At 41.8% G+C, this 16,330-nt stretch overlaps 1 protein-coding gene and 1 pseudogene across 1 annotated transcript; both read left to right on the top strand.

The window, feature by feature from the left end:
* LOC115661874 (disease resistance protein L6-like) overlaps window positions 1-16,330 on the top strand; it is a 39,719-nt pseudogene that overhangs the window by 17,550 nt on the left and 5,839 nt on the right.
* Window positions 5,223-10,226, top strand: LOC115663723 (disease resistance protein L6-like). Its single transcript, XM_030585709.2, has 5 exons — window positions 5,223-5,422; window positions 5,875-6,530; window positions 6,806-7,946; window positions 8,097-8,384; window positions 8,469-10,226. Exons 1-5 carry the CDS (start codon window positions 5,375-5,377, stop codon window positions 9,978-9,980), a joined length of 3,645 nt encoding a protein of 1,214 aa, XP_030441569.2. The 5' UTR covers window positions 5,223-5,374; the 3' UTR covers window positions 9,981-10,226.

The following is a 16,330-nucleotide window of genomic DNA, read 5'->3' on the forward strand; positions in this document are numbered from 1 at the left end:
TGGAGAGTAACAAACTATTCTTGTTGAGTAGCAGGAATACGATGTTGATCAAACCAGGTAGACTGAACATATTCCTTCACCTCTTTTGGAGTGTGGTGGATTAACTGTCTAATAGAGCGAATAGGAGAAAAGGAGGACGGCTGTTTAGCAAAAGCAGCATAAGGATTTACAAGAGGGAGGGTAGTAGGCGAGATCTTCTCAGCTTCATTGAGGTAAGTTACCTCATAAAGCCAATTGATCTTAGATGCTTCAGATTTACGAAATGGACTAGATGGAACTAAGGAGACTATAACATCTACTAGTGGCGCAAAAGTTTCTACTTGGTTGTTTTCACTCATGGTATGGTAATGTTTCCCCTTCAAACACTGTTGGTATGACAAAGTTCAAGAGTTAAGTGCATTGGAAGTCCTAAAACTTATCATGAATTACAATTGAATTCTAAAACTTAGAAAAAGTGTAATCAATTCCTAAAACTTAATTAGTGCAGTTGAAATTCTTCCGTTAACTTCGTCCAACTTGGCTAACGAAAAATATTATTTTTAATATTTCCCCTATTCTATGTGGCGATGACATGGCTAAAACTAGTCATGTTAGTCCAAATCTGATTTTTAATACATAATTTATTTAAATTAAATTAAAAATAACCTAAATTCTTTTTTTTGTCATAAAAAATTTAAATAACCTAAATTCAAAAAGAAAAAGAAAAAAGAGAGGAAGGTTTGAACAAGGCCCTCGCTGCTGCCGTACTACAATTGTTAGGAAGGGCCGGCGATGGTGGGGGGAATGGTTGGTGGAGGTCGCCAAGCCCCGACCAGAGGCCGGTGACCACGCCGACCTCAGGCGAGGGCTTGAAGGCCCTCGTCTAGGTCTGGTCGACCTCCACCAATGGCAGCCCTTAGCAGACCTAGGTGAGGGCTGGCGAGACCTGCCGATCGAAGGCGAGGGCCTAGGATTACTAGCATAGATTTGGGCAAGGATTGCCCGCCACTGGTCAGGGCCCGACGACCCTCGCCAGCCTTCCCCCCACCATCACCGGACCTTCTTGGAATGATAGGATGGCGGTAGCAAGGCCTACGAGTTCTCGTCGCCTGTTCTCACGTTCCCTTTTTAAAAAAAAATATTTAGGTTATTTTTTAATTTAAGTTATATAAATTTTGTATTACAAATTAGGTTTGGACAAAAACGACGTCGTTTTAATTTTATATTTCGTGTTTTAGCCACGTCATCGCTATGTAGGAGAGTAAAAAAATTAAAAAAAGCCAAGTGGGTGTTTTTCGTTAGCTAAGTTAGATGAAGTTAACAGAATGACTCGATTGCACAAATTTGATATGTTTTAGGATTTAATTGCACTTTTTATAAATTTTAGGACTCAACTGCACTTTTGTGATAAATTTGAGAAAGTCGATAGGCTCTGCTTTCCGTGTTTGCGAGTCTCTTTCTCTTGTTTTTTTGGGGGGGCTTATGTCTGTGTGAGGACTTTTGATTTAGCTAGTATATGCTTAGCTCTGCATCTTCACTGCGAATTTTTCTTTGGACTGCAATAAAGGATTTACTGGAACATTTCTTGGTCTTGATTTGGTCTTCAAATCAGCTGGATCTCATCTCCTTTTAAGGACATCATCAATGAGCCTAGATTGAATACGGCCTAACTCTTTTTCTTTTGTTGTTGGGAAAATGACACAAATAGTTCATGAACTTTGGCCCAATATGCATTTTGGTCCATGAACTTTTAATTTTTTCAATATAGTCCATCAACTTTAATCTAATGTGCAATGTGGTCCCTGAATTTTTAATTTGTTCAATATTATCCCTGAACTTTTAGTATATATTCAATTTAGTCCACGAACTATATGAAAATATTCAATGTAGTCATTTCTATTAATTCAAATTTAAGAACTATATTGAACATTTTTATATAGTTCAAGGACTGAATTGAACATGTACCAAAAGTTCAGGGATTACATTGAATAAATTAAAAATTCAGGGACAATATTGAATATTAACCTAAAGTTCAGGGATTACATTGAATAAATTAAAAATTCATGAATTAAATTATATATTGAGCTAAAATTCAGGGATTGTTTATGTCATTATCTCTTTATTGTTTTTTTAATCTAAAGCAACTTTATTGTCTCGTATCAGAACATCCTAGTCAAACCAGTCGGCCTTATGCTTCACACTTTTTGCTTTCGCTATCCACACCCACGTTCTCCACTACCCTTCCCCTTCTATCTCTCCGAGAGAAAAAGTTCAGAACATAGAAACTCCCCCTAACATAATTCAGGGCAAATTGACTTTTCAACCCTTTCTTCCACCCTCTAACATTGACTTCCAATCAATTTTTGAGATAATGTCGCGGAAAATAAAATTCTAAACAAATCCAAATGTCATCTATTATTGAAGGTTTATTCTCTGAAAAGCATACGTTTTTACGAAAAGTCTGAGAGGTGTGTGATGTTAGAAAATTCGGAGGTGAATACTACTTTCAAAGCCCCGGAGGACGGGGGTTGTGTAATTTTATTTGGGATACATTTATTTTGCGAAAAAAATAATTTTTAAAATTGATTTTTTTTGTTATAAAAATGAATGAATGAAGAATATTTTTCTTGTCCACGAATATGTTTAGATGTGGATTGTTATTAATAATGAAAATATTTTTCATTGACTAATTATTTCAAGCGATATATGCTACCATCTTAAGAAAATTTTTCAAATCATTTATTTTCCACGAAAGAAATGGAGAGAAAGGGGCGATTTTCTAACACTTGACTAATCCGTATCACAATCAAACACACGAAGGTGTATGTTATTTTGGTGCACTTCGCTCTTCAGCATTCACTCTCAAGCATATCTGGGAAAAGTGTTAAAAAAAGTCTTAAACTTATTGCATTGATGCCAATTCAGTCATAAATCTTTCAATTATACCGATTTGCTTCTAAACTTTTTACATTTGTGCCAATTGAGTCTATCTATTTCATTTTGACCGGAAATTGTTGACGTGAATGCTGGTGCGACACTAATGTGGATATTTTTTTAATAATTCTTTGAATTTTTAAATAAGTTTTTTTGGCTTTTTTCTTTTCTTTTCTTTACTTTTTTTTTTCGTTTGGTTGTCGACCGGCCCTAGCCGGCCATAGGCGAGGGCCAGCGACCCTCGCCATCATTGGGCGAGGGCATCGCGGCCCTCGACAGATCTAGGCATCGCGGCCCTCACTAGATTTGGGCGACGACTTGCGTGCCCTCACTTTGGCTAGTGAGGGCATCACGGTCCTCGCTCAACGCCCTCACAGAGTCATAGGCCACAGTGAAGGCGTAAAGGCCCTTGCCAACATCTAGCGATGGTTGCCAGCCCTTACTTGTGGGTGGCAAGGGTAAGATAGTCCAAAGGAAAAAAAATAAAGAAAAGAAAAGAAAAATAGAAAAATATTTTAAAATTATTCACGTCAGTGCCGGTTGTATCACGTAGAATAACCTCAATGTAAAAGTTGTGGTCATAGGAATATTAGTTGCGGAAATAGTCGTATCATTTTTAATTTTCTTTACACAAAAATTGAAGAAGGTTACATTTTAACTTAAATTGTCTGGATAACCTCCATAAGCTATTTTGAAAATGGCAAAATAATCTAATATTACTAATGCATTAGTAATGTTGGATTATTTTTGTATAAAGAAAATTAAAAATGATACGACTGTTTCCGCAACTAATATTACTAAGAAGTCCTTCATTAGAAAAGAAGAAGAAGAAGAAGAAGTGCTTCATTGTTTGATAGATGCACATCGTGTCATAAATAGGGTCGTTGAAACAGGAGTGCTATGCTGTTATCAAGGACGAACATGCTATTGGGAGTCAAGGTGCCTAAAAGTTAGATGAGCATGCGGAGAAGGCGAACAAGTCCAATAGAACGAGGAGTTCATGGGAACTTCAATGGTCCATGCAAAGATAAACAACTGAGGAGAACTAAGATCGCCAATAAGCTTGAAATGACTAAATGATGGTAGGTAAACAGTCACATTTCAGCGTAAAGCGTGAAAACCTTGGAAGAACCGGTGACAGAGGCTGCTCCTTCTATCAATAGAGTGGAAGACGGGTCCGCGGAGATTGCTTCTATTACCTGAATAAGAAAACCTAGACCTCTTTTGAATTGATTAGAAATTCGAATTACAGGCAAATGACTAGTTTCAGAGTCTGGAGGCTCACCTCAGAAAGCCTGGAGGCTCATCTCAGAAAGCCTGGAGTTGAATCAAGGCAGTTTACTTCTTTTGTGCAAACAGCCAGATGGTCAAACGGTGGACAGACGTAGAAAAATCCATTTAGGGAAACGTCACCTTTGTCAAAGAGCAGCCTGCATGCCGGCGATCGTGATTCCACATCCAACGACTCTTGGATGACCTCGAGGAGTGTCCAACGGCAACTTTGAAGATTGGAAGTCTTTAAGAAAGGATTCAGAGCTTGCTGAAGGACTTGGAGGAACTTCTGAAAGTCATCTTGCTCTCTTATTGTCTTGAATTCCTCTCGTGCTCCCAAAATGCACCCGTTTGTATTTGTGATTCTCTCTAAAAGCTCTTTCTTGCTTATTGTAATGAGTGATCAGAAAGTGTTGAAGTATGATAAAGGTGCTTGCAACTTCATAAATTTATCTGCTAGCTTTTTAGCTAAAGCAACATCTACTTCTATTTGTAATATCCTGAAGATTACTAGTCGACACCCGATTGATTCAAGTATATTAATTCGGGAGAGTGACTAGACTTAATATGAGCTGGAACACCATAAATTTGCTTGCATACTTCTGAATCTCAACGCTTTATCTGTTTGATAGAAGTATTTGCCATGCATAAATTGTGTTTGCTCGTGCCAAAGTTTATTCGCAAGTATTTTGCAAAAAAAAATTAAATTTATTTAAGATCACCTATTTACTCCTCTAAGTTGTCGTGTGAGCCTTATAAAAACCACATATGTCACATATGTCAATGGAAAAAGGAAAAGAAAAAAAATAAATGGAATGTCAACATTTGTAGAAGTGAAATTCAAGAGAACAAGGTGTAGGCTTAAAGTTTGGGGTAGTTGCGAAACCAAAAGGTGAGTGGATTTGCACAATTTTTTCAGATCTTATTAATGAGTGTATTGAAAAACTAATTAAATATATTTGATAATGATATATTTCATTTTGGTCGGATAAAAAAAACAAGACCTTTTTTTTTTGGTCAGATTAAAAAAACAAAAGACCTAATGACGAAGTCTTTTCTAATGTTTTTTTCTCTGTCGTATGGTGTATTCCTCGCATGAAAGTCCTTCCCGTCAACGCGGCTAATAACCTGGAATCGCTTCTGCAGAGCAGGCCAGATTTCGTCTGTCAGTGAGCTAGAGAAGGAGGTGATGGACTGTTTGCGTTGCCTGTGTTTTACAGGCAAAAGGAGAAGGCCGGTTAGTTCCGCTTCCCGTGTTTGTGAATTTCATTGTTTGTTTTTGGGTTATGTCTGTGTGGGGAGGACTGTTGATTTAGATGATATATGCTTAGATCTGCATCATCAGTGCAATTTTTTTCTTTGGACTGCAATCAAAGGATTTACTGGATGGAACATTTCTTGATCTTGATTTGGTCTTCAAATCAGCTCTTGATCTTGATTTGGTCTTCAAATCAGCTAGATCTCATCTCCTTTCAAGAACATCATCAATGAGCCTAGATCGGATGGGGTCAACTCTTCTTCTTGATTCTTTCCTTTTTTTACTCTTTCTGAAGCAACTTCATTGTCTCAGATCAGAACATCCTAGTCAAGGCTTTATGCCTCCACTTTTTGCTTTTACTACTCTGAGGAAATTATCTAAAACGAAGTGGCAACTTTGTGATAGAGTTCGCCTTTTTCATTTTACTACAGGGGTCGGTCTCTTCACTGCCTCCTCCACCCCCCCCTCCGTCGCTGCCCCCGCCACCATCGTCGCCGCCGCATCCGTCGCCCCTGCCTCTGTCTCCACCGCATCCAACGCCCCTGCCTCTGTCTCAGCCGCTGCCGCCCCCCCTGCCGCCGCCGCCACCCCTGCCACCACCTCCGCCTCCACCTCTGCCTCCCTCATCAAGAAACAATTACGAAGTTTTCTTGAGTTTTAGAGGTCCCGATACTCGCCAGGGATTTGCAGATTGCCTCTACAGCAGCCTGATTAATGCAAGGATCATTGTCTTTAGAGACGATAATGAACTTGATCCTGGAGATAATATCCCTGATGCATTGGTTCAATCCATAAAGCAATCCAAGATATCAATACCTATTATCTCCAAGAATTATGCATCCAGTAAGAGTTGTCTCATGGAATTGGCCCAAATGGTGGAATGCAACGAAGCAGACGCTCAAATGATCGTGCCCATTTTCTATGATATTGACCCCGCTGATTTAAAATACCAACGTGGATGTGTTGGGGAGTCCTTCAGCAAGCACGAGCGCCGTGGAATTGACCGCGAGGTCATTACAAAATGGAAGGAGGCTCTCGAAAAGATTGCTGATATGAAGGGCCATGATCTGCAGAAAACAAAAATTGGGTAATCAACTTTTTACTGTCCTTTTAAAGTTATTAGCTTTAGCTCTATGAGAATTTTGCCAAGCACAATGTTTTTGAACTCATTAATTGGATAGGACTAGATTTGATAATGAGGTAAATGTACTTTCCGTGCCGTTTTTGTTGTCCACTGCATCGTCTTTGTTGGTCAATTTAGTACGGTTTATCTGGATTATTTCCTTCGTAATTTTCAAAGACTGTTGTTAATTATTCTGTAATCTCATCACGATTCCTTATTTTCATCATCACATTTGGCAGTCAGGGTGCAATCATAGAGAGAGTTGTTTCATATTTTCTGGACTGGTTGAAGAAGAATGATTTAGATGTGACTGACGGTTTAGTGGGCATGGAACCCCACGTACGGGAGGTTATGAAAAAGCTTGGTGTCATCTATGTCAATGAGCAGGCAACCGGAGTATATGACAAAGATGTACGTGTACTTGGAATATGCGGCATGCCAGGGATTGGCAAGACTACCCTTGCAAAGGCTGTGTACAACAAAATCCATCGTCTCTTTCAACGTTGTAGTTTTCTTTCAATTATTGGAGAAAATGGTGCATCCAATGGACTCATCATGGGCCTCCAAGAACAGCTAATCTCAGACCTCCTAAGGAAAGAACGTAGAAGGCTAGGAACTCTTGACGAAGGGACTAACGTCATAAAAACTTCATTTAGGGAAATGAAAGTTCTCATTCTCCTTGATGATGTGTATAGTTTTGACCAAATCAAGCATTTAGTTAGGGAATTCAAATGGTTTGGCCCAGGAAGCAGGATTCTCATGACAGTTAGAAGAATTGACGTTCTTGATGGTTACCGAGATGGAGTGGCTGATAAGTATGAGGTTGGAGAAATGGGGCTTCGTCAAGCTCTTCAACTTTTCCGCATGCATGCTTTTAGTACTCGCGAAGAGGAGGATGAGTATGATTCTTTGTCCAGAGATATTGTTGACACTATTGGAGGGATTCCTTTGGCAATTGAAGTAATAGCGTCATACTTGCATAAGGATAAGGGGGAGGGGGAAAGACAAACATGGGAAGCTACATTTGATAGCTTAACAAGGCCGCCAGAAGATAAATTTCAAAAAGTGATCCAGTTAAGCTATGACTCTTTGCATGAAGAGACGAAAGAGATATTTCTCGATATAGCATGTTTTTTCATTGGAGTGGATCAGAGAATTCCCCCATACATGTGGCGTGCATGTGAATGTGATCCAAGACGAATCAAAATTCTCCGTGACATGAGTTTGGTCAAAATAAGAGAAAACAACGAATTATGGATGCATAGTCAAATAAGAGAGTTTGGCAAGGAAACCGTTAGGATGCAAGATCGCCACGAGCCTCAAAACCGAAGTAGGTTATGGAATCACACTGATGCACTTTCCACGCTTAATGGAGAGGAGGTATACTTTTCAAGCATAAAATCTTTTAGCCTAAACACAGTCAACAATCTTTTAAGATACCACCTTTCCTTAATTTTTCTTTCCCAAAATGAAGTGTGAATGGCTATATTTCATTTCCCGTTTTACTTATTCAGTTCCCTCAATTTGCAGGGTCCTAGTAAGGTGGAAGCCCTTGGTCTCACGTTTGATAAGGGACAAAGTGAGTGTTCTAGATGTGAAAGATTTAGCCATCTACGGCTCTTGAGGTTCTTGAGATTGGACCAGGCTACTGTAGGAGGGAGTTCTGAGAATGTTCTTTCAAATTTAAGGTGGCTTGATTGGCAAGGGTGCAGCCACATCTCTGAACTACTTATTTTCCATATGGAGAAACTGGTCATTCTTGATCTATCTCGCAGTAAGGTCACTGGAGGTTCACAAGAATGGGGACAAGTCCTGAAGGTAAAGTGCATATTTGTTTATGTATCCTGGGATTATTAGAATAGCTAGCACCAATTGAGCCTATTCTGTCCTCTTTTCTCGCAGAAGGCAAAGGAATTGAAAGTTTTGAACCTAAGTAGCTGTCGCGACCTGAATACTTTTCCAGACTTCCGTGCTTCAATGTACTTAGAGAGATTAATCCTGGAACATTGTTCGGCACTATCCCAAATTGGTCCATTGATAGGTAATCTAAAGAAATTAGTCTCCTTAAATCTTAAGTTCTGCACATTCATCAGCGCCTTGCCGCAAGAACTGTGTCATATGAAAGATTTGAAAGAACTTCTGATTGATGGAACTGCCATTAGTGAGATTGATTTCAAACCAGCCTCCATGGAGAAACTTAAAATTCTGAGCGCTTGCCAATGTAAACGTTTGGCTCATATATCAGACTCTATTGGTCACTTGGAATCTCTTGAGCATCTTCGACTGGATGGTGCCGCTATTCATAGGCTACCAAATTCTATTGGATCCTTAAAGAAACTTCAGAGCCTGCTTCTAGGAAATTGTCGGAATTTACCTCGGCTTCCTTATTCCATTGGGAATCTCGAGTCACTGGAAGTCATGGATCTATCAGGCACCAAGATTGCTAGATTACCCAGGTCTGTCAAGCATCTGAAAAATTTGAAGGTGCTGAAGATGCGGAAAACTGACTTAAGAGAATTCCCCAAAGATATAAAAAATCTAGAACGGCTGGAAGAGATAGATCTTTCACAATGCAGGAATCTGAAGGGGCAGATTCAGTGTGATATCAGTGAATTATCCTCTTTGAAGATCTTGAGATTATCATCTACCGGGGTTTCTGGCCTACCCTGGAGTGATGGCAGGATTTGTGATGAAGAAACACTTTCATTGCTCTCTTGTCTCCAACAACTAGATCTAAGTGAATGTGACCAAGTTCGGACTCTGCGAAGACTTCCATCTAGTTTAAGCATTCTTCGCTGGGGATCAAAAAAAATGAGGATGATGCCAGACCTTTCCTACTTGAGAAACTTGAAAGAGCTGTGCTTGGGTGATAACTTGGGTGATGTTACTGATCCAATGCAGAATTCTTCCTCTGAGCCACCACAAATTGGATGGTTAACAAGACTAGTGAATCTAGAAATCTTGGAGTTGTGCCTCTCAAAGATTACCACGCTACCTGAAAATTTTAGTGAACTTCAACTTAGAAAACTTGTTTTGCACTACCCAAACTTGCTTGACCTCCGACAGCTACCCTCTAGCCTATCAGTATTGTGCCTTCAGCACTGCAAGATTGATGATTCACAATTTTCTATGGTGAGAGGTCTATCTGAATTAGAACTCAAACACTGTCACTTGGCAGAGACTGCAGAGACTGTCACTCTTGGAGATTTGGGGCGATTGGAACTTCTGAAAATATCCAACTGCAATGTGCGAGCACTTGATGGGCTGGAAATTTTGCCTCGTTTTAGAAGGCTCACTTTGTTCAACTGCCTTTCATTGACCGGATTACCAGATCGAACAAAACGTACATTTGAAATCGATGGGAAAAATTTCCCAGAAGAACAAATAGTCGGCAGTTATGATTCCGACTTATGAGTGAAGATCTTACTGCAGCAACGGATATCCGGTCTATCTTCAATAAAAAGTTGGAGGCTTTTCTGAAAGATGCATATTGCTACTTTCTGCTGTCCTCGACTTGAACATCTGTACAACTCCATGAAGCACCAGTTGGTCTTTTTCTCTTTTGGCTAAAACAGTTCCTGCAGTCAAATTTCTGGGTAGTGTCCTCTTCACCTCGTGGGCTTGGAACTTCTCTGTTGGAAGGCCTGACCTTGCGAGCTTGGACAGGCAAGTTTGTGCTATGAAATCTTTTTTTTTGGTCATAAACTATGAAATCTTTTACTAGCTTTTGATTGTAATTTCTCAATTCTTTTAATTTTTTTAATTCTTTTAGTGAAAACGCATAAACAGTAACCGGAGCACAGAATCCAACATTAAACTAACAGAAGAAACATTGATATTAGAAAATTCAATTTGCCAGAGCTTTGTGCATGAAATCACGAAACATTCTTGGCATTTTAATTTCTCTATTGTTCGCTCGTTTTTGTCATTCAGAAGTAGGTTGGGACAGATTTACTAGCAATATACCGGGTGGGCTGGGATGGATACTCAATATCAGAATGCTGATTGGGCAAAAGACTCTACTTGGTGGAGGAGGAGAGATGGCTGGCTCTTTTGTTTGAATGGAGATTTGTAGCCTTGAAGTCCGGGGGATGCACGTTGAGAAGATAAGCCGATGGGACTTGAGCGCGCACGCGTGGAGTCGTATACTGCTCCTTCCTTTCTGGGCGGAGGCTTAAAAGATTGACAGGGGAGTTGCAGCTGCAGTGTAGCAGAGTTTAACTCTCGATCTGGATCAATGTCGGTAACTTTAAAGTAGCAATAAGAGCGCTTTTCCCCTACCCATGTGTCGGTGTTGCAGCGAGCGTCAAATGGGTAATCATTGTCTCATAGCTGTTCTAATCAGTACACCGATCCCGAGTCCGTATTGTGCAACTTCCATCAGGCACTGCATATTTCCAACAAACATTGCTGTGCTGCATTATCCGCTGTGCTTGAGCTCTCTTATTCGAAGGCTTATTATGCGACGGTCATACGATGTTAGCACTTCCACAAGCCAAAATAATTCGGTTTGTGTTTTTCAAAAATGATTCTCCACCATAAAAGCTTATTATACTTCATTTGGCCATGTGATAGGGAGGAGAACCCACATGCTTGTGTTCTATGATGATCATTTTCTTTCTCTTTCTTTTTTTCTTTGCTACTGAGAACGGTGATTCGTGGATGATTTTCCTGAGGAAGCCTCCAAGATGTAACTGGAACTAGAATACATCGTAGGGTCATCTTGTCATCTTAGACTTCTGCTCTAATGAGGACTGTACATGTAGACGATAACTAGATATAGAGAAAGTGAAAAGACATGGGAACTCTTCTTGTAGGAGAGAGGAAATGCAGAGTGCTTTCAGGTATCCTTTCGAATATGTTGTTTGATATGGATTTCGATTATGGATATTTACTGTGTCGCGAAAATATTGGAACATCTTGAATATTACCATCTGTCCGTCATTAAGAGACATTTGGCCTCGGAGACACCCTAAATATTTTCGCGTTCCCTTCGAGCAACAGCCTTTGGCCGCCGAGAACACTGTCTGTCATGACAGCCTTTGGCCGCGCAAACTCCTCCAAATTGTCTGAGTGACTGTAGTTTGGCTTTTGGCTCTGCTCAGAGCGACGAATATGTGCATGGAAGCTCCACGGGGTCGAAATAACTACGCAAGTAAACCTTGCTAGCAGTAGATTCATTTAATCGCGAACAATTGGTCGAGAACATCTCCGGCACTCGCATTTAGCTGCGTCAATGAATGTGCCGACTGTGCCAATCTATAGCTTATGCCGGAGTAACCTCACTTTCATTTTCCCTAACGTCTTTTTACCTTTAGCGATTAGATTTATTCCATAAGCAAAATTTGTATATTATTTTTTAGATTACTTGCCTGATAAAATATTAGTCCTTTATAACGACCTCCACGGTTTGGCTCACTCGCATTGCAGCCGTCCAACCTCCCTGCGCACCGTCGCCCTCCACTGCTCGCCTCCAGTCCCTTCAACGACGAACCTCTCGCCGCTGCTGCCGCCGCCGCTGCCGCCGCCGCTGCCAGGTCCGTTCTCTCTCTCTCTACGCCAAGCTCAGAATGTCGCAATTTAGGGGTTCCGATAACCGAAAACCCCCAGGAGAAATCTCGTACTGCCGGTGACGAGGGCGGTCGAGAAATGGAGCGGAGCTTGTATTTTTTTTTGGGGGGTTTCTAGCTTTATTTTTGTTAGGGTTTTTTAGTGGCGTATCGACAGGGACTGTTGGAATTGGAGTGTGGCATGGAGTTGTTCGGTGCTTCATTCTGAAGAAGTGTGGTGGAAGAAGGTATGGCGGAGCGCAAATGTAGTGGAGATGCTTTTGGGGGCAAGAGGGCATTGGACCGTGACGATGTTCGTTTCATATTATTTCGAATTGATGAGCAAGAGCGAATGTTGAGATCAGGAATAAAAAAAGGACTTGATGTGTAGGATGCTTTCCTTCAGATGTAGCGCGGCAAGAATTGATGTTAGGTTTTAATGTGTGCGAACGAGCGAACTAAAAGTAGGTTGTGGAAGCATTTCTCCGAGACTATGTGGGGAGTGTTCTCAGAGGGCTTTCGCGTCGTGAATGCTGAATTCTAATTGAAAGTTGTGTACGACGAGAGTCGATTTGTTTGCTGTTGCCGCAATCTTCGTCGAATCGGACAATCGGTTTTTTGGCCTTTACTTTTTATATGTTGATTTTCTTTGCTGTTATTTCATAGCATGTTGTCTGTTAATTGCTTTGCCGAGGCAGCATTTCTCCGAGATTATGTTGAATTCTAATGCCCCAATACCCCTCCATCTCGTCTTTCTCTACCCACTCTTTGGTTTGTACCTCTACATATCACGGACCGGAGGTTTTCAAGGTGTAATGTTCACTAGTCGGGGTTGAACTAAGCACATGTTCATTTGTGACTCGAGAGGATCACTAGGAGGGCCGCGCGTGTTGTGGAATGGAAATGTGGATACGGAGATACAAGTCCTGGCATCGGATAGTGCTCGTAACAAGGCTAGTCCTAGTCCTAAACCCTGATAAGTCTTGAGCGGGTCTTTTGATGATTAGTACATAGATGTGTTGGTAGACAAAAATGACAGAAGAAATGCATTCAGATTAACGTTACCTCATGCTCCTATGGATTGCCAGAATCGTCTGCATCTGTGGCGTCATCTGGAGAACTCAAATGCACCTTCAAACCCAGCCTAGGCCGCGGCGGGAGATTTTAAAGTAGTGCTGTATCATCGGGAGAAGAAAGGGAGGAGAGATGCACAAACTTCCGCCCGGATATTTTCAGACAGTTCTTAGATAGTTGTCTGTAATGGACCTAGAGAGTGAGCTATGCTGCTTCGGGTGGTCGAATAATAGGGATGGGTTGGCAAATGTTCGAGAATGAATCAATCGGGCAGTGGCGAACGTAGAACAGGAAAACCTCCTTCCCAAATGCTGAAATCTGGGCTCTTCCTACAGTGGGCTCCGAACGTAGCCCTCTGTCTTAACTCGCTCTGTTGAACCAACTAGGAGGAAAGAGGAGTCTGAAGAGTTATGGCAGGAATAAGATGAGTGTCCAGGTTTAATAGCAAAGCAATGGAGCGATACTATTGATTCTTCCAACGACATCTATGATAAATTAAAAGAGTCTCCTCGGCACTGACATCCTGGAGTAGAAAAAGAAGTTCAAGAATGCTAGGAAGGAGATTGAAAGCTTACAATAACAGCTTACTCAGTTGGTAAGCAACAGAGCAGGCAAGCTTGATAGGGCGAGACCGAAATTTATTCAATCAAGAATCGACCTGCTTCGGAGGCAAGAGGACCAGTATTGGCATTTGAGGTCTAGGTTTTAATAGCTGAAATTGAGTGATCACTGTAGCAAATTCTTCCATGCTTGAGCTATCTGAAGATTTCTCTATCACAAGACATCGAAGGGACTTGGTGTGCTATGCCTGGAAGACTAAAAGAAATAATAACCAAGTTCTTCAGCGATTTGCTCTCAACATAGGAGTACAGAAATTTCGACGTGATTATAGATCAATGCCCTTGGGTGGTATCAATTGAGATGAACGCTGGACTCATTAGACCTTTGTTGATGGAAGAGATCCGATATTTGGGATGGGAGCGACAAAAGCACCTGACGGAATGAATGGATTGTTCTACCAAAGAAATCGGGAGACAAGAGTTATTTTCATATGGGCAGTTTGATATCTCAGATTGAACCAACCCCAGATTACATTAGTTCTCATAGTGCCACTGTGGAATGTATAACTCAATATCGCCAAATTAGCCTATGCAATTTTGCTTTTAAAGTGATAGCAAAAGTATTAGCTGACCGATTAAAAAACATTAATGCCTCAATTGATTTCTCTGGTGTAAGGCGCCTTTGTTCCGGGGAGTGAAATTCAAAATAATTTTTTGTTGTGCATGAAGTGTTGCACCATTTACCAAGGTGAAGGAAGATGAAATTTATTGCTGTGCTCAAATTAGACATGAGGCCTATGGTCGGGGCTTATTGGATGAAGCTAGGATTCTGCTCTGTATGTTTCTACTGGATCACACATTGCGTGACTGGTTCTGGTGTTTCTTTCGGCATCGAGTTCAATGGAGAACTACTCCCGTATTTCCTACGTTGCGAGGTTCATGACAAGAAGATCCATTCTCTACTCGTCTGTTTATCCTAGTTGCAGAATCCCTATCAATCTTAATCATAGGTTGGCTCAAAGGAATAAGATTGACCTCGGAATGCCCTGTTTTGTCCCACTTATTGTTTGCTGAAGACCTGATCTTCTTCCTTGAGAGATCTATCGGAGAACGTTAGGAGCTGTTGAACATTTTGAATCAATATTGTCATGCGTCTGCGCAAGCAACTAACCTAAACAAATCTAGGGTTCCCTTGAGTAAGGCTTGTCCAGAGAGTCATCAGATAAATGTTGCAGAAACTCTCGGAGTACCGCTTTTACAAGGTGCCAGACGATATTTAGGAGTGCCATCCCATGTTAAGCTGTGTTTTGTTTCAAAATACCAATATTTGTCTGTGGAATGATTGAAAAGAAGATTGCGAACTACTGGTGGTCCTCTCCAAAAGGCATAAATGGAGTCCATTGGAGAAGCTGGAAAGTTATGATGCTATCTCTGAGCATTTCCTTGAACACGTTGCCCACAAGATTTTGGCAATTCCTTTAAGTTCGAATGCAATTGAAGATAGCCAAATTTGGCCCTTTAATCGAATAGGAAGATCCGGCATAAAAAGTAGGGAAAATGACATAAATGATTAATCGTCACAGAGGCGACTGTGACGGTGCCGAGATCGCGGACGCCGACAGCGGCATTGCTGATGCCGCGACTATAGCTTCCAAGTGTTCCACCAAAGTTGCTTCCCCCTTGTCTCTCTCTCTCTTTCTCTCTCTCTCTTTCACTTGGCCTATTCCTTTCTATTTCTCCAGATTCCCTCTTTTTTTTTGTTTTGATAAAAGCAATAAGTTTTGTTCTATGATATTTTTTGGAGAGCTTATTTCCACGTCGGATATCGCATGGATGTCAGCGGGGGCCACGGACCAACTTTGAACAAATGAGACAGACAGACTGGCTAGCTATATGTTGTAGATCGAGGATTCGATTACAAAGATTTGGACTTTGCCAAAAAAACAGAGAGGGGATCAGGGCAAATCCCAGAGCGCGCTTGCCATCCTCCTCGTTCTGATCCTTGCAATGAAGAAGAAGGCGGAGGAGGACTCAGCAGGTGATGCAGCAGCAGCACCACCGATGGGCGGAGACGCCGCGAAGGGGAAGTACTCAGCAGCTGATGCTGCAGCAGCACCACCGATGGGCGGAGACGACGCGAAGGGGAAGTACTCAGCAGCTGATGCTGCAGCAGCACCACCGATGGGCGGAGACGACGCGAAGGGGAAGTACTCAGCAGCTGATGCTGCAGCAGCACCACCACCGATGGGCGGAGACGACGCGAAGGGGAAGTACTCAGCAGCTGATGCTGCAGCAGCACCACCACCGATGGGCGGAGACGACGCGAAGGGGAAGTACTCAGCAGCTGATGCTGCAGCAGCACCACCGATGGGCGGAGACGCCGCGAAGGGGAAGTACTCAGCAGCTGATGCTGCAGCAGCACCACCGATGGGCGGAGACGACGCGAAGGGGAAGTACTCAGCAGCTGATGCTGCAGCAGCACCACCACCGATGGGCGGAGACGACGCGAAGGGGAAGTACTCAGCAGCTGATGCTGCAGCAGCACCACCGATGGGCGGAGACGCCGCCGCCTCGGATACCG

Source organism: Syzygium oleosum, unplaced genomic scaffold (genome assembly GCF_021117445.2).
Source record: "Syzygium oleosum isolate NSW1041296 unplaced genomic scaffold, Sole_v2.1 Sole_v2.42, whole genome shotgun sequence".
NCBI lineage: Eukaryota > Viridiplantae > Streptophyta > Magnoliopsida > Myrtales > Myrtaceae > Syzygium > Syzygium oleosum.

Coding starts and splice junctions, on each gene's coding strand:
- LOC115663723 (XM_030585709.2), top strand. CDS start 5,375: ATGGACTGTTTGCGTTGCCTGTGTTTTACAGGCAAAAGGAGAAGGCCG. Junction 6,531..6,805: donor CTGCAGAAAACAAAAATTGG/GTAATCAACTTT, acceptor CACATTTGGCAG/TCAGGGTGCAATCATAGAGA. Junction 8,385..8,468: donor AATGGGGACAAGTCCTGAAG/GTAAAGTGCATA, acceptor CTTTTCTCGCAG/AAGGCAAAGGAATTGAAAGT.